This window comes from Gadus macrocephalus, chromosome 17, assembly GCF_031168955.1.
Source record: "Gadus macrocephalus chromosome 17, ASM3116895v1".
NCBI classification, from domain to species: domain Eukaryota; kingdom Metazoa; phylum Chordata; class Actinopteri; order Gadiformes; family Gadidae; genus Gadus; species Gadus macrocephalus.
The window spans coordinates 7,536,110-7,551,949 of record NC_082398.1 but is presented as its reverse complement, the minus strand read 5'-3'; the positions used below and the strand labels follow the sequence as shown (position 1 = coordinate 7,551,949).

Here is a 15,840-nt window from a genome sequence, read left to right as displayed (position 1 = left end):
AAAGACAACCTTTGTGCTAAAATTATCCGACTTCACACTACGTCATTGTGCGACGGCGGATATAAATGTGGAAGCCCCCATGAAAAAAACGCAACGAAGACCAATCACAAATGGGATATAAAGAAAATTGTTGTAACATTGATCATGGTTGCTCACGCTCACATTAATGTCCAATCATATGCATGGACATGATAGTAATTGGGTTGTATCATGAAAATAATTCATTCATGTAATGTAATTGATTGTCTGTTTTTAATGAATGGACGAATGGTGCGTCGTTTTCAATGTTCCTCCTTTCCTTGCGTAAAGGATGGTCAAGTGTAACCTATGCTAAATGATAAGAAAGTAAGCACTGAAGCACCTATCCTTAATATGATGATAACTCTGCCTGCTCTTATCAAGGCGGCCACTTAGATACTTCCGGATCATTGAAGTCAGTTAGGAACCTTCCTAAGCCCAAAAATACTATCTGAACGCAGCCCGGCGTTGTGCACGTGCGCACATCAATTGTGCGCATGCGTAGTAGTGTGCTGTTGAACTGCCTGTTTACAGTCGGCGAATGGTTAAAATAATAACACTACGATACGGACCCATGGGTTAAGATGATCAGAAAGACAGGTGGAGACAGCCTGAATTTGGGAATAACATGAATCAGCGGTGTCGGTGACGCGGTCTCCGAGGTTAAGGCAACTTTGATCGGCAGGAATCTTTTGAGACCGTTTAGAACGTTTTCATACATTGTTTTTGTTTTTCCATGCGTGCCTGTAATCAACGGCTTGTCCTTTATCTGTCATTTAATATCTCGTTTTAGTCTAAAACTCATCATTAATCCCCCTACGGTGACCGGAGGATGGGCTGGCCACAACGGGCGACAGGAAACGGTAGACGCCGCCGGTGTTGTACCGCTTACAAAGCTTTGACAGGGAAAACACTTTCTCCATAGGGATGCGAAACTAGGTTATTGCAAAGGGTTATTAACATACTTATTAATAACCGACATTAATTTTAAAGATATTAAATATGGGCAATGTGTGTGTATTAATCAGGTTTCCATTTTGTAATATCTGGCTTTGTGAAAGCGAGATAACAACTAGAGCACTTGACAGCCGGAGAAAAGGACCCGTGTAAACAAGTGTTATTTGCATAGAATCCAGGGTGTCATGCCCTTTGAGTTGAGACGTGTTGCACACTCCGTTACGAGGACTGAACCATTGCACGGAGTGCAGAGATAGTGGTGGTCAGGCGACATACTGAAGGCTCTTGTGTATTTCGCAGGCTTTGGATCAGTTCGATTATTGATCATTAATTGCTGGTGGTGTCACACGCCTCACCCATCGCAGGTAAGGTTTAAATGGGAAACAAAGCGATATCATTTCGCAAAATTACTTTTTAATCTAGTTGTTGACACTAAATAAGCGGAATATAACTTTTGCACATCGCGTTGCTATTTAACAAAGGACTTTTACTTTCAATTTGACTTAACTGGTATTTTAAAGTCAAAGCTATACATTCACGCATGCGTGGATTTAGTGCTTATGTGTTAGTCCGGTGCAATCATTCATAGAGCCAACTATCAAGGCGTCAATCTAGTCAAAGAAAAAAAAAATGCATTTTGTGTGTTTATCTTTGCTATTTGTCTTTTTTAGTTGTAAATTAGCAGATAGTTGTTAGGCCTCTTGCTCAAGAATGCCTACATGTAGACTGCCGACATGTGGTTTGAACCCACAACCTTTTGTCTGGGGGTCAAACACATTAACAACTCTAAATCGGCCTCAACTCTTCTCAACATTTCATTTGAACCGCAACAAAGTTGGAGGAAAACCGATTTAAAGTAAAAACAGGCATCAAAATGTACACATTACATTTTCTTTTTTAAACACACTATTACATCTCCAACGAAACGTTTGAAACAATCCACAATTTTTACCCGACTCTACCCCTGTAGCCATGGCTACGGCGAGGGTAGAGCAACCAGCACGGAGCCCCGGGGCGGAGCGAGCAACCCCGGGGGCCCTAGCCCAGGATGGGGCCCTAGCCCAGGATGGGGCCCTAGCCCAGGATGGGGCCCGCGGCTGGGTGATGGTCGGGGCCTTGTTCGTGTGCTCCACGCTGGTGTACGGGCTGATCCGGAGCCTGGGGGCGTTCTTCGTGGAGTTTGTGCAGTACTTCCAGGAGAGTGCCCAGGCCATCTCGTGGATCACCTCCATCGGCGTGGCAACACAGCAGCTCTGCAGTAAGCGCCACAACCGGGAAGTCTGACTGACTGACTGACTGACTGACTGACTGTCTGTTTGCTATCTGTCTGTCTGTGTGTTGCGTGCACATGTATACTTTGCATGTGGGGATGTATTTACGTGTGTTTTTCTGTTAGTTCCGTTGTATTTGCCCTCATGTGCCCGTCCGTCCGTCCGTCTGTCCGTCCGCAGGTCCGCTGGGGACGGCGCTGTGCAACGCGTACGACGCCCAGCGCGTGGTGATGGCGGGGGGCGTCCTGGCCAGCCTGGGCCTCATCCTGGCCTCGCAGGCCCGCTCGCTGCCCCACCTCTACCTCACCATGGGCCTCACCTCAGGCACGTCCACTCACAATGCACACTGCTTTGAAGGGCTGACCATGGTCCCACGTCGACGCAACGCAACGGCCGCGTAGACGCTTCGACGCAGCCGTGAAGCTGTTTTGGTTCTGCCTCGGGTTTTAGTGAGCGGACCAATCAGAGCCCTCGCCGCTGCGTCGCCTCGACACAAGGTTACCATTTTTTGGGAGGCGCACGTCAGGCCCTTATTTGTGGACGCAAGGAGGGTCCGCAGCGACGTAACGGGTCCGTAAACCCCCTTGCGTTGCGTCGACGTGGAACCATAATCTGCCCTTTAGTCTGCCGACCACGGACCACGTTTCCTCTACGTTTGGGCTCCCTCAATCTGATCGATCATTGAGTCGATCCATTGTCGTGGTCTCGTCCTCCAGGCCTGGGCTGGTCCTTGGTCTTCACCCCCATGGTGGCCACGGTCATGGCCCACTTCACGCGCCGCCGCACCCTGGCCCTGGGCGTGGGCTTCACGGGCGTGGGCGTCTCCTCCTTCGTGTTCGCCCCGCTCTTCCAGTACATGCTGGACAACTTCGGCTGGCGGGGCTCCCTGCTCATCCTGGGGGGGCTCAGCCTGAACATCGTGCCCTGCGGAGCACTCATCCGCCCCACGCGCAAGAAGGCCCCCCCCCCCAAGGCTGGGGGCAAGGTGGGGTACTGGGGTCACCTGGGTTTGGGCTTTTGGTTTAGCATTGATCCGTGTTCAAGCTAGCTCAAGTCCCGTAGCCAGTGTTGCCAGATTGGGCCAGAATTCCCGCTCCAATCTGGCAACACTGGCTGCAGCTCGTTGCAGCCAGCGTTGCCAGATTGGGGCGGGAATTCTGGCCCGATCTGGCAACACTGCCAATAGCTTCGCACGGCCTATAAAACCTAAGGAAGGTTTCCTGTAACGACACCGACATGTTCAACGCCATCTTGAGGCTCCTCCCCTGATCCCTCCCCCCAGGCGGACAACGGCGGCGGCGGCGGCGGTGGCGCCTCGGCGTTCCGGAGCCTCCTGCGGCGGGTGTACCGCTACCTGGAGCTGTCGCTGCTGGCGCACGGGCCCTTCCTCACCTACACGCTGGCCATCACCTTCTTCAACGCGGGCTACTTCGTGCCCTACGTCCACCTGGTGGCGCACAGCCGGCAGGCGGGCTACTCGGAGTACCGCGCCGCCTTCGTCATGTCGGCCACGGGCGCCGCCGACATCGTGGGCCGGGTGGCGGCGGGCTGGCTGACGGACCTGGGCCGCGCCCGCCTCGTCCACATGCTGACGGGCTGGACGGGGCTCACGGGCGTGTTCATCGTGCTCATGCCCCTGGCGTCGGTGGCGGGCTCCTACGGCCTGCTGCTGGGCTTCGGGCTGGGCTACGGCTTCTGCGCCGGCGCCCTGACCTCGCTGGTGTTCGCCGGCGTGCCCGAGATCGTGGGCATGGGCCGCATGGTGGGAGCCCTGGGGCTGCTGTCCATGCTGGAGAGCGTGGGGGGGCTGCTGGGCCCGCCGCTGGCAGGTGAGACCCCCGGGGGGGGGGCGGTCCGATGAGGAGGGGGATGGGGCGGGGAGGGACTCTGTGGGCCGGTGCGATGTGGCAGACCTTTTAAATGTCGGTTCGTACACACATTGCGATTGCTATGACGATGGATGTTGAGCCGTAGGTGTGTCTCTGAGACAAGAGACACACGGCTTTAAAGGTTGTTTAAAGTCGTTAAACTTTCAACAAATTTCAACTTAAACGACTTTAAACTTTAAACTGCAGGATTGTCCTGGCTTTAACCTGTATGAACGGCCAAGGCCGGTCCTGATTTGGCCGAGGTTTTAACACCAACCTGTCGATCATCAAGCATTCATTCACGCCTTGATAACTTGCACACAGTACATGAAGGGGAAAGAGGAAAGTGGTGTATTCAGGACATCAGGGGAGCCTCGTAACACCCTTCAGTACAAAGTCCAACCATCAGCAGTTTAAAACACATGCCGCGGGTCACAGGGTGTAGGATTACGGTTCCCCACAACAATCCCAGGCCTCCCTTCTGGGCCTCCTTTCTGGGCCTCCTTTCTGGGCCCCCTTTCTTGGTCGTTTTAGAGACCGGGAAAAGTCATAAAACCAGCTTTTCCTTTCTGTCTTTTATTTTGAAGGTTATCTCCGGGACCGGACAGGAAGTTACATCACCTCCCTGGTGGCGGCGGGCTGCTGCTTCCTCCTGGGCTCCCTGATCCTAACCACCCTACCTCACTACTTCTCTTGGACCGGCCCGCCGCCCCCGCGACCGCCGGACGGCGACGGCCAGGAGGAGCGCCAGGACGCCGGGGCCGGCCTGCTGGGCAGCCCCGCGTCGGGCAGCACCAACGGGACGGCCAGCAAGGACTCGGACCACAGCCAGACCTGCCTGGCCTGAGGGTCGCGGCGGGGCCAATGACTCAAACAGACAGCGGTCGCGTCAAGCGAAAGAAAAATAACTGAAGGGGAGTAAACGCTGAGTGCATATCCAATGTCGTCAGGCGACCAATCAAAACGGTCTCGTCGGCATCATTACACTTCTGCTGCAGTCGATCGTTATCTTATAAACATGGCCCTTTCCTGTCATGATTTTCAGCGCTCAACGAGCCAGTGCTCGTGTCTCTGTCTGATTGTGTCCTATAACCCCACGACGCGGACGGTGACCGGCAGGCCAAAACTTAATGAAGTGTGTGTGTGTGTCTGTGTCTGTGTGTGTGTGAGAGAGAGAGAGAGATCTCAGGGTTGTTTTCCAGTAACTAGCCATCGGCTGAACATATTGAATGAAGACACTTCGGTGGCGCTCTGCTTCTGTGACTAATAGCTTTTTACTGCATCAAGGAAGCGTTTTTTACATCCACACTTGTTTTGTACTGAGTTTGTTGTAAAGGTTTTGAGTAAAGCAAGAAGAAATCCGATTCACACACAAAACATTCATATTTTCTTAGTGGATTACAAAATTCACAACTTCACTCCTCTACTGTTTGAGTACTTGTTGACAGGAGCACTGTGCAATCAATCTGTATGCTATAGGAATTTTCTACAGCAAATAAAGTATGCTCGTTTCACACCGATGTGCAACACGAAGATGACTCTGCTAGTACATTCCAGGAATCACCTTTACGTTTTACACAGTACGTTTTTCGTATTTTTGTAAAGGAAAATAATTTCTATAGCTCCAAATCATACATGACGTTTAATGGTGCGTCGCCATGGCAGCTAAACACGGGTCACAACGTCCTTGTGCAACATTTTCATGGTCATGTTGACATATTAACTGTGTCAGCATTCATCAACCAACACTCTGTCTTACTCCGGCCAAACCTAGGGACCATTGACTCCAGGTTTAGCATTTCATTGGTGTGTGTGTGTGTGTGGTAACACCAAGATAAGCTGCTCTGTGCTGCTGCTTTCTGTTGATTAGTGGTATTGAGGTTTGAAGGTTTTTAGTTGGAATGCGTTATGGCAAATGTTTTGTCCCCTAACCCTTTGGATGTGTGTAATAATTGAACTGCCTTATACCCAATGCATTTAACTATTATAGTTATAGGTAGGTAAAGGAAGCACTTGTGAATCAAACAAGACCTTAATTAATCAGCTGTTTATCAAATCAACAGCCATAAAGTATAGACCACATTGGTTGTTATAAAAAATAAAATAATTAACGCAAGTTGAGGTATGTTTGTTTGTTCGCTTGAAACTCAACCTTGTTTACACGATTTTTTTTAAGATGAAACTCATGTTTTGCCTCAGGGAGTGTGTTGTTGTCGTTAGTGTTTCGGGTTCGATCCCCAGGGTCCGCAGCCTACTTTCACGCACCCTTAAACAAGATACCCAAAGTCGCCCCAAAAACTTAAAAAATGTGGATGTCTTAACGCAAATAAGCATATAAGCTGCCATAACTGCACAAAGCCACAGGGGGAGCAGGACCAAACATATAAGCTGTAATCTGCACATAGCCACAAGCAAGGCCGCAAGGGGCCTATCATGAGCCTCAGAAAGAAAAAAAAAATGGTAAACCAGCACACATAAGGGCATGTGTAGTCTTCCATACAGTGGCAATACAATGTGCTTCTCATAAATAAAAGCAAAACGATGGTATTTGATAGGCTACAAGGAAATAAAGGCGTGCAAACTTGAAACTGATCTCCCTAAGTTGCAATGACCAGTGAGATATAATAAGGTGTATTTTTAACATTAAAGCATGCACTTATTCAAGTTGAACCCATAAATTAATTGACCATAAATTGCACAAGATGACATCTTGAAAATATGCAGCTTGTCTTTCCTCCTCCGTAGATTTGGATTTTTCCAGTCACAGAGAATCACCTACTTAAACTTGCAATTTGGTGCCTTGAGAAAAAGTGAACCAAATGTTTACGGAAGCATCTAAAGGTCTGCCACCCACTCCCCTGTGACTCAATACATTATGTGGTTTTAGTATTTTCTCCATGTGTGGAAACATGCAGGGTATATTTCTGTTTGCGGTCTTTTATTGGCACCTTTATTTCCAGACCCTGTGTGGTTCTTGCGGATCACATCATTGTGCCTTGAAGACGCAGGGTTAGACACACTGACCACATAATGAACTGATCCATTGACACATTGCTTGGATATTCTGGATAGAGTTATTTTAAATAAATTAACCAAACCAGTCTCACCATATTAACACATCAACTGACAGTATAACACAGTCTTGTTTGATTTGATTTTTATATGTTTAGTTATGTTAGCAATAGGCAGCAAAGATTCAACATCCTACCTTAACACCCCTCCATCCAGCCATATCGGATCAGGAACTGACGATGGTAAGAAGAACATTGAAGTCATTTGTAGAGTAAAGCTTCCAGCTTCCAGATCAGAGTGGATGCAGACTGCCAAGCATTCATTAACTGGATTGAGATTCCTGCTTATGCTACAAGGCTTGCGGTTACAGACCAATGTGTACATGATGGTACTATATATATATCTATATAGATATATATATATAAAGTCCACAAGCCCTTTCTTCCTCAAAGGTCATTTTGTAAGTGAAAGACTTCTGGTGGGGGCAGGCATCACTCGAAACTGCTGGCTCACCTACAATGACGAAATTGTGCAAAGTAGTCTGCATCCATCCTCTTCTACGAACGCCAGGTGGATCCGGTCCTTACCAACAAGGGATGACATGTTTCAAGCTAACATTCATGAATGGTTTCTTCTCCAAACAATGGACACACCATATAAGGTTTTGAGTTTGTAGATGGGTTAAGGACTACAAATATTTCCGCTAAAGCAATGACAGACCAAAGGTTTACCTGGCAATAGAACATTTAATAGGCGTGGCTTATTTACAAGTCCGCCCACTTACAATATAAACTTTTCTTACATGTGTTCGAGAGATGCTTCATGAACCACCTCCAGAACATAAGCTTGTTTACCTTGTCTCTGTTGTAAAAAAAAAAACACTTGTTGAATATTTACCACTCCGAGTCATACCTAGCCCGAGACGACCATACCACAAAGGATCAAACTCGTTTTTCACCAAATTACATACGTTACATCGTCGGTGAACATGTTGGCTACTGAGTCGTCTCAGATCAATAGTTGTGAAGACAACAACACCCATGGACCCACGCTGCTACAAGACGTTATCAAACCAAGACTTTTATTTATTTTCCTCTTCTTTTGATAAAGACATGAGCGTCCCCAAATACATATTTCTCTTTCTCTTTAACATATTGACTCAACAGTCTCAACCATAAATTTCAGCTCCATCTTTGTTGTCTGTATTAGTTAACCAAAATTGAAAAAGCTCGCACTATTACCTGGCTTGAAGATATAGATTTTTAGTTGCTCTTACGTCACCTACCAAAAAGCGTCCCATATGCGGGGCGCTACTCTGGCCACAAGAGGCCGCTCGTGTGCAGTTAGGCAGTCATCTGGCGGCGTAATCAAATCCAACCGCTGACATGAACCATGAACCACCGGAAGCAAGCAACCTCGAAACGGACTAAAAGGATCATGCATTGCATTTTATTTGTAGGCGACAGTAAAAAAAAAAAAAAAAGACAGCATAAAATAAATCAACACCAAAAACACATTGTTAGAAGGAGTTGTTTTGGCTGGTGTATCCAGGCCGTAGCTATGGCAAGTCATTCCAGACCTGTCATACATATCAAATGCTGCTTTTCCCTCAGAAGCCATTTCCCTTGGAAGCCCACCATCCTTTTTCCTTTTTGGTGTGTGAACTGATCAAACATTAGTCCTCTTGTTTGACCAGTAAACACAATAGAGTCCACTGTGCTGGGACCTCTCTTCATTCTCCCATGGAGTCAACACAGCAGCTGACCTATGACTCAACGTGTGTGTGTGTGTGTGTGTGTGTGTGTGTGTGTGTGTGTGTGTGTGTGTGTGTGTGTGTGTGTGTGTGTGTGTGTGTGTGTGTGTGTGTGTGTGTGTGTGTGTTCACTCTAGGACTTTGGATCGGCGCTGCGTCGCTTCAGCTTCTCGGGGTTGTTCGACGCCATGTGCGAGAAGTCCCGGAAGATGTCTTGGTACGTCGCGTCCCCTGCGGACCACAGGAGAGGGAGAGGAGAGGATGAGGAGGGGGAGGGAGGGAGTGAGCGCTCATGTCTCAACATTAAAGGTGACAGATTATACCACCAGGTTTGAGTTTGAAGTGTGATTAGCCGTTACAAGCCGTTTTGGAAAATCTGCCTCTTCTGACATCACAAGTGGGCGTGTCCACCTGGATGTGAGCTGGAAAGATCAGTCTACCAGCCTACCCAGTGGACTGTAGCAAGCGTTGCTCATCTATCCGCCGTGCTTCTAGGTCCGGGATGGGCAACAGTTTTAGTCCAAGGGCCACAGTTACTTTGGCAAGGTCAACGGAGGGCCACACTTTAGACGATTGCAATTAAACATGGTGACACGATTAAATGGTACAAATTAATTCAAGGCAAATTATGTATCAGGCTACTTTACAGTTGCCTCGACTTTGCCAGTCTATTTCAAGGCCTGACATTTATTTTTTGATAGGCCTATCTGACCTTGGCTACTCTAAGGTTACAATAACTGGATTTGCTTTCAAGGATTCATTTAGGCTGCTACACGACCCTGCATATTGTTCAACTGTCATTCATACCAGCTGTAGCTCTTCAAGATAGATAACTATTAACAAAACTGCAAATGTATGTCTGCAGGATACATTAACATACAGACTTAAGGCAATCTTTTTGAGGCTATAGGGAGACCTTCATCACTGAATGAAAATTAAATGCCTATCCAGCTGATTTCAGTTGTGATTATTCTTTTTTTGTCATTTTTTCAACTTCATCACACTTATGTTAGCTTGAGAGATGAGCAACATGGAAGTCAACATCTCTTTTTTGCTGCACTCATTTTGACAATTTTTTTATGCAGTGAGCCATTGCCACAATGATTGACAGCTGCCCCCCCTATCAGAAGTGCCCGGCATCAACTTGAAATTCAAGGAACGAAAAATGGCCCATAATGTAATGTCATACAAAATTGTGTGAGAGACATTTTGTTTCAATTAAGTAGGCCTATCATAATGTTAGAAATATTTTCAGAAATGCTCTTTTTGTTCATTTTAAATATTCTGCGCTTAATTTTGATTGGGTAAAGCTATGTAGGCGGCCGGCGGCCGCAGTGTGCGTTCAATCATAAGTTGTGTCCACAAACGCTGGAATTGAAAGCAATTCTCTTATGCGTGGTCGCCTGAATTTGATAGAAGCTTGTGACCGCCATGTTTCTCTTCTGCCAATTCATTCTCAACCGCACTCTTTACTTGTTGTGGAAGTAGCCTACCAGATATGTCAGAGAAACCGACGCGGTCGTTTAGGATTCATAATATCATCCGGAGGCGGACATAGCTTTTGGCCGTGTTCTATAAAATACTCTCATCTATAACCCGCCGGCCCCCGGAGCTGAGCTCCTGCCGGACTTCAGCTCCGGCACCGGAGTCCGGCAGGGTCCTCACAGGGTCTCCTCCATGTCGCAGATCAGTCTCGACTTCAGGGAGGCAAACCCAGCGACATCGGTTGGATTGATTTTAATAGCAGGATCACGGGTCGGATAATGGCAGAGTGTCTTTCCTCCAAATTGCGAGCGCATCGCGGAGGCCGGATTGAAGCACTAAGCGGGCCGGATTTGGCCCGCATAGTATGATCCCCATGTCTGATCTAGGTGGAAACGACCACCTATGTTGTCAGAAGAGGCAGACTTTCGAAACGGCTTGTAACGGCTAATCACACTCACACCTGGTGGTATAATATGTCACCCTTAAGAAAACACCCCGAGGTCAAGCCCGGGTCACACCATGGTCACAGTGCTGCCTCTTAAGTGGCCGAATCCAATTCTATTGAACAGCAACCGCCTCGTCGCGGAATGTGAATCGGAATCACAAGCGGTGCGAGCGCGTCCATATGGGATCCTGATGGGGAGGCTACGCATTCCTGATCTCGGTGCCACGGGAACGCCATGTGCAAAACGCAAGAGTTGGGACGAATGGATCGGACCGGGGCCAAGAAAACATCTGCACTGCGTGGGCGACGGGAAGGGAAAGGAACGCTCGTGAATACGCACAAACTCAACCAAAAAAACCGAGGTGAGACGGATGAGAGACTTCGTCCATGTGATGCTCATGGTTCTGATGACACCGATTTTTGCTCGTTTTGTTCGTCCATTAATAACAAAACATGAACTCCTTCTCCCGCAACTAAAAGCACAGCTGTTCCCTGAAGGGCCACAGTTTCACGTGTCCCTTTCTGGGAATACATCCGCCTTGGTGCCATCTTGGTTCAGCTAGCGTTCAGAACCAAGATGGCACCAAGATGGCCATCAGGAGACGAGCCCGTATTGCTGACTTGACTAAAGGTCTGCAGCACTTTAGCGGCAAAGCAAAAAGGAAATAAACAATCGACACAACCAAACAAAGACGCACACAAATGTAACGCATGCACACAACGTTGACATGCACATGCAACATTACCTCTTTGGGTACAGCAGGGGGCGCAATGCACAAGCGCTTGAGACCAGTCGGACATCTCAGCGGACAGTGGGACAAAGGCACAACGGGTGCAAGGACGGACACACACACACACACACACACACACACACACACACACACACACACACACACACACACACACACACACACACACACACACACACACACACACACACACACACACACCATTAAAAAGCACAGCAACATGGTCCACTGACCAGCAGTAGGGAACATGTGTTCTTCTGAGACCAGACAAAAGCGAACACATTGTCGTTGTTTACCCAACGACAGAAATACTTTGTCCGAGTCAGGCACCTTCTTCAGCTCTGCACTGCTGTTTATGCATCACATGCGTACATGCACACACACGCACAAAAAACAAACAAAAACAATGAATACAGGGCCACAATGGAAGAATGGATGTATAGCAAGGCAAGGAGAAGTTCATATGATACAACTCTGTTCAATACCAAACTAAAACGGAAGCCCTTCGCTTTGTTAAAAAACTTCAAAACAACAAAACAACAGAATCAAAGAGGCAGTGCTCAGCATGGTAAACAAATACAAACTGATTGATTGGTAATAGGTCCAATGGATCAACTACTAACAACCCAATCTGCTATTCACAGAATAGCGTTTTAAAGACAAATACGACTGCTTTTGTCATCCCAGTCATGGACACCATCATGGTCATCATCATCATCATCATCATCATCATCACGAAGGACTGACTGAGACCTTGTGCTAAAGATCACCAGGCATTAAGAGGAGGAATAAAATGTAAAAGCACCTTTAAAAAGCCATTCAAAACCCACTGAACAAAAATAAACTCTACTCTTATCTGAAGTCTATTCTGTTTGTTCTTTCTGTGCAAACATTTAATATTGCGCCTTATATATTATACAATGTACCCTTTATCTCTCTCCCTCCCTCTCTTTCATGGCTTCTACAAAACTTTGTTTGAGTGCTCATAGCTCAGGAGAAAGCCCTGCCGATTCCCTGGCAAATGTCCCATGGAAAAAGTAACATAAAAAACACCCCAAACAGAACATAATCGTACATTCATTCGATGTGGATCTGGATGCGCCCTAACATCTTCGACGCTAAAGACCAGCTCTGTAGTAGCTCTCGCTCACATTCACAGCACTTTCAGTTTGCAACGCGACACACTTGCGCAAACGACACTCGTCTCTCACTCACGCCAGACGACTGTGCAACAACAACATTGCACCCTTTCCCCCTCTGAGAACTTTAAAGGGTGGCGGCCGTCGCGAAGGCCGTTTGGGAGACCGTGCGCGGGATTCAAAAACAGTCCTATCGTGGCCCCCCCCATCAGTCGGCGCCCCCCAGAGCCCACCCGCTGATATGGTTCTTCAGGGCCTGCAGGTTCCGCCTGGTTGTCCCCGCCACGTGTCCCGCCCCCCCCCCAGAGCCCCCCCAGCCCTGCTCCCTGGAGTGACCTGATTGGCCGAACCCTCCCTCCGTCTCCCGCATCTCCTTGTTCATCTTGGCGATGCGCAGCCTGCGGGGGGAGGAGAGGTACAGGACTCGGTTACAGCCTCACATATCAATGCTGTTACTCTGCGTCATTTGTCCTTTCAATGGGTCCCCACGGTTTATAAAAGGGGTTCCCTCAGGACTCACAGGGTGACGATGTCGGCGTTGGCGTTCTCCACGGCGATGCCGATGGGGTCCTTCTGGTACTTGTCCTTGGCATTGTAGTCGGCGCCCCTCTTCAGGAACAGACACACCAGCCTGCCGGGGCGACACGCAGGGTTCAAGGGTCAAAGGTCGCCCTTTGGGTTTGTGTGGGTGTACAAAAAATAAAATGACCTTAAAAGATCTTGAATTGAGGTTGGAAATATGAACGCTAACCGTCCACCACCCACCTGAAAGAAATATCTACGTTGACAAGGCAATCTCGAAGATCGCCGAAGAGGTTCATGTAAATCACTGTCAGCTGAGTCAGTATCTATTAGCCAAATTGCACTTGCATTGGCAGTATTATGAATGTAATGAACTTGGTGTTGGGGGTGAAATTCCTGCCATACATGCAAATCACAAGGATCTAGTGACGTGTTTTCCATCAGTTAGCAGTGGCTGTTCCGCCCTCACTTGTGTGTGTGTGTGTAGCAATGGACTGTTTTCTTCCCATAGGTGTCACAAAAAAGAACGAAACCGAGATCTTTGAGATTGCCACATTTATTTTCTGTCTGACAAAATAAATGTTTACAAAGCTCTGTTCTTCATTATCTTCTTCATTTTTTGAGAAGTTGATTTTTAGCCTTGAAAAGAGACCAATTATCCTAGCTAGATGATTAGGGTGTGGTTTCACTTTGTGTTTTCAGCTTTGATTATTAAGTGTGTTGTCGTTGTTTACAAAACAGTTTGTCGATTTAGCCTATGGCATCTGTCTGGGCTGTCTTCAATCCTGTGGGAAGAACGTAAATGGCTTTTCCCTGCAGTTTCTAAACTTACAATAAACATATATGCTCCCAAGAACTACTGAGCAATGAAACCCTAATTAATTACCGTAACATTAAACCTTGTCATATATATAATAAAAAAAATCAAAAAAAATCAAATCCATTGTGTATTCTACTGCAATACTTAGTAATCTTATCTCAAACGGCGGTTCTAGCCTGAAGGTAAATTCTTGCTGACTTACGGGGGGTTTAAATGTGGGCTCACCTTGAGCTTGGAAAGCCAGTCTGTCGAGTGCTTACACGTGTTTGTCTTCATGGGTATCAATATATGAAAGTGTATTTGCTTTAATGTGTATTTCTATCCGTAGAATACGTCTGGTACCGTCACATCAGCTACACATGCATGTCTCTGTAAAAAGTACTGTGTATCACAATAAGAAAAGCTATCTCTGTGTGTGTGTGTGTGTGTGTGTGTGTGTGTGTGTGTGTGTGTGTGTGTGTGTGTGTGTGTGTGTGTGTGTGTGTGTGTGTGTGTGTGTTACCCGGTGTGGCCCAGCACGGTGGCGTGGTGCAGGGGTCCGCTGCCGTGGGCGTCGGCCTGGTTGACGCTCGCTCCGTTCTGCAGCAGGAACTCACACGCCGCCAGGGAGTTCTGGGGAGACGGGGCCGGTGAGCACGGGGCCAGTGGAGGTTTATATATACACACATCATACTCACACACTCTCGTATCACACACACACACACACACACACTCACACTCACTCTCATTCATATTAACACACACAAACTCATATTCACTCATTCATATAAACTCGTATTCCCGCCCACATACTCTTGTTCACTCACACTCACCAACTAACCCCCCTACACACACACACACACACACACACCCCCCTCACCGCGGTCACGGCCTGCAGCAGGGGGCTGCGGGAGTCTTTGGCGGCGTTCAGCCAGTTGACGTCGGCGCCGTGGGCCAGGGCGTCCGCCATCACCAGGAAGTTGGGCCGGCCCGCCGAGCGGTACAGCAGAGCCCCGGGGTGCAGGGTGCTGAGGTCCTCCTCCTCTTCCTCCTCCTCCTCCTCATCCTGCTGCTGCTGGCCTTCCTCAGCTGATGGAGGAGGAGGAGGAGGAGGAGGAGGAGGAGGAGGAGAAGGGGGAGGAGGAGGAAGGAGGAGGAGAACAAGGAGGAAGGAGGAGGCGGTGGAGGAAGAAGAGCAGGAGCAAGAGAAGGAGGAAGGGATGGTGGTGGAGAACAAGGAGGAAGAGAAGGTGGTGCAGCAGAAGGAGGAGCAAGAGGAGGAGGAGGAAGGAGGAGGTGGTGGAGGTAGAAGAGGAAGAGGAGGTTGTAGTCGTGCAGATCATCTGTTGCACCTCATTGTTTATATATTTGATGAAATACCCGTTGTTTTTTTATGATCACTCTAATACCACTTTTATGTGTTTCTGTAGTCCTTAGATCAACCTCCCAATGCCATACAAAGTTCAATGTTAAGTTGAGGAGGAGGGGTTGAGGAGGAGAGGGGGAGAGGAGGAGGAGGGCGAGGGGCAGCTGCGCCAACGTGTGCTGTAAACAGCTGTAAACAGCACCACCATGCTCCAACATGTCCATGGTGCATACCCACGTAACGGGAAGAAGCTCGGCTAAAAGCCCATGATAACCATTTTTACCTAAACAAAATACAATTCTAACACCAAGCAGCTAAATGAGCCCATAGCAAAACACGCAAAACGTGCATGCGCTCATACTGGCCGCCGCCGATTTCGCTACTTCATGCCACCCGAACAAACTATATGTCATATGAAAGCTGAGGCTTCACAGATTCCAATGATATAACGGTCAT

The 15,840-nt window shown here is 48.0% G+C and overlaps 2 protein-coding genes across 20 annotated transcripts; one reads left to right on the top strand and one right to left on the bottom strand.

Annotated features, from left to right (window-relative positions):
* The first annotated feature begins 495 nt into the window (after positions 1-495).
* Positions 496-5,647, top strand: slc16a13 (solute carrier family 16 member 13). Of its 19 annotated transcripts, none has more exons than XM_060077049.1 (8): positions 496-680; positions 1,276-1,340; positions 1,658-1,831; positions 1,946-2,233; positions 2,427-2,570; positions 2,963-3,231; positions 3,529-4,075; positions 4,702-5,647. In XM_060077049.1, exons 4-8 carry the CDS (start codon positions 1,948-1,950, stop codon positions 4,959-4,961), a joined length of 1,506 nt encoding a protein of 501 aa, XP_059933032.1. In that variant the 5' UTR covers positions 496-680; positions 1,276-1,340; positions 1,658-1,831; positions 1,946-1,947; the 3' UTR covers positions 4,962-5,647. The 19 variants fall into 19 exon arrangements, with proteins under 19 accessions (XP_059933032.1, XP_059933031.1, XP_059933029.1 ...); XM_060077048.1 differs by adding an exon at positions 812-881 and having other exon boundaries at positions 1,276-1,831; XM_060077046.1 differs by having other exon boundaries at positions 496-881; positions 1,811-1,831.
* Positions 5,648-8,553: 2,906 nt separating this feature from the next.
* Positions 8,554-15,347, bottom strand: LOC132445457 (arf-GAP with coiled-coil, ANK repeat and PH domain-containing protein 2-like). Its single transcript, XM_060035454.1, has 5 exons — positions 14,899-15,347; positions 14,542-14,651; positions 13,218-13,328; positions 13,034-13,095; positions 8,554-9,110 (listed from the first exon to the last, which is right to left on the bottom strand). Exons 1-5 carry the CDS (start codon positions 14,986-14,988, stop codon positions 9,013-9,015), a joined length of 471 nt encoding a protein of 156 aa, XP_059891437.1. The 5' UTR covers positions 14,989-15,347; the 3' UTR covers positions 8,554-9,012.
* Positions 15,348-15,840: the final 493 nt, after the last annotated feature.

What these genes read in the sequence shown, in the direction of transcription:
- slc16a13 (XM_060077040.1), top strand. Translation starts at nt 851, where the DNA reads ATGGGCTGGCCACAACGGGCGACAGGAAACG. An exon ending in GGCAACACAGCAGCTCTGCA is followed by an intron (nt 2,234 to 2,426) that starts GTAAGCGCCACA and finishes GTCCGTCCGCAG; the next exon opens with GTCCGCTGGGGACGGCGCTG. An exon ending in CCCCCAAGGCTGGGGGCAAG is followed by an intron (nt 3,232 to 3,528) that starts GTGGGGTACTGG and finishes CCCTCCCCCCAG; the next exon opens with GCGGACAACGGCGGCGGCGG.
- LOC132445457 (XM_060035454.1), bottom strand. Translation starts at nt 14,988, where the DNA reads ATGGCGGACGCCCTGGCCCACGGCGCCGACGTCAACTGGCTGAACGCC. An exon ending in TGCTGCAGGCCGTGACCGCG is followed by an intron (nt 14,652 to 14,898) that starts GTGAGGGGGGTG and finishes CCGTCTCCCCAG; the next exon opens with AACTCCCTGGCGGCGTGTGA. An exon ending in AACGCCGACATCGTCACCCT is followed by an intron (nt 13,096 to 13,217) that starts GTGAGTCCTGAG and finishes CTCCCCCCGCAG; the next exon opens with GCTGCGCATCGCCAAGATGA.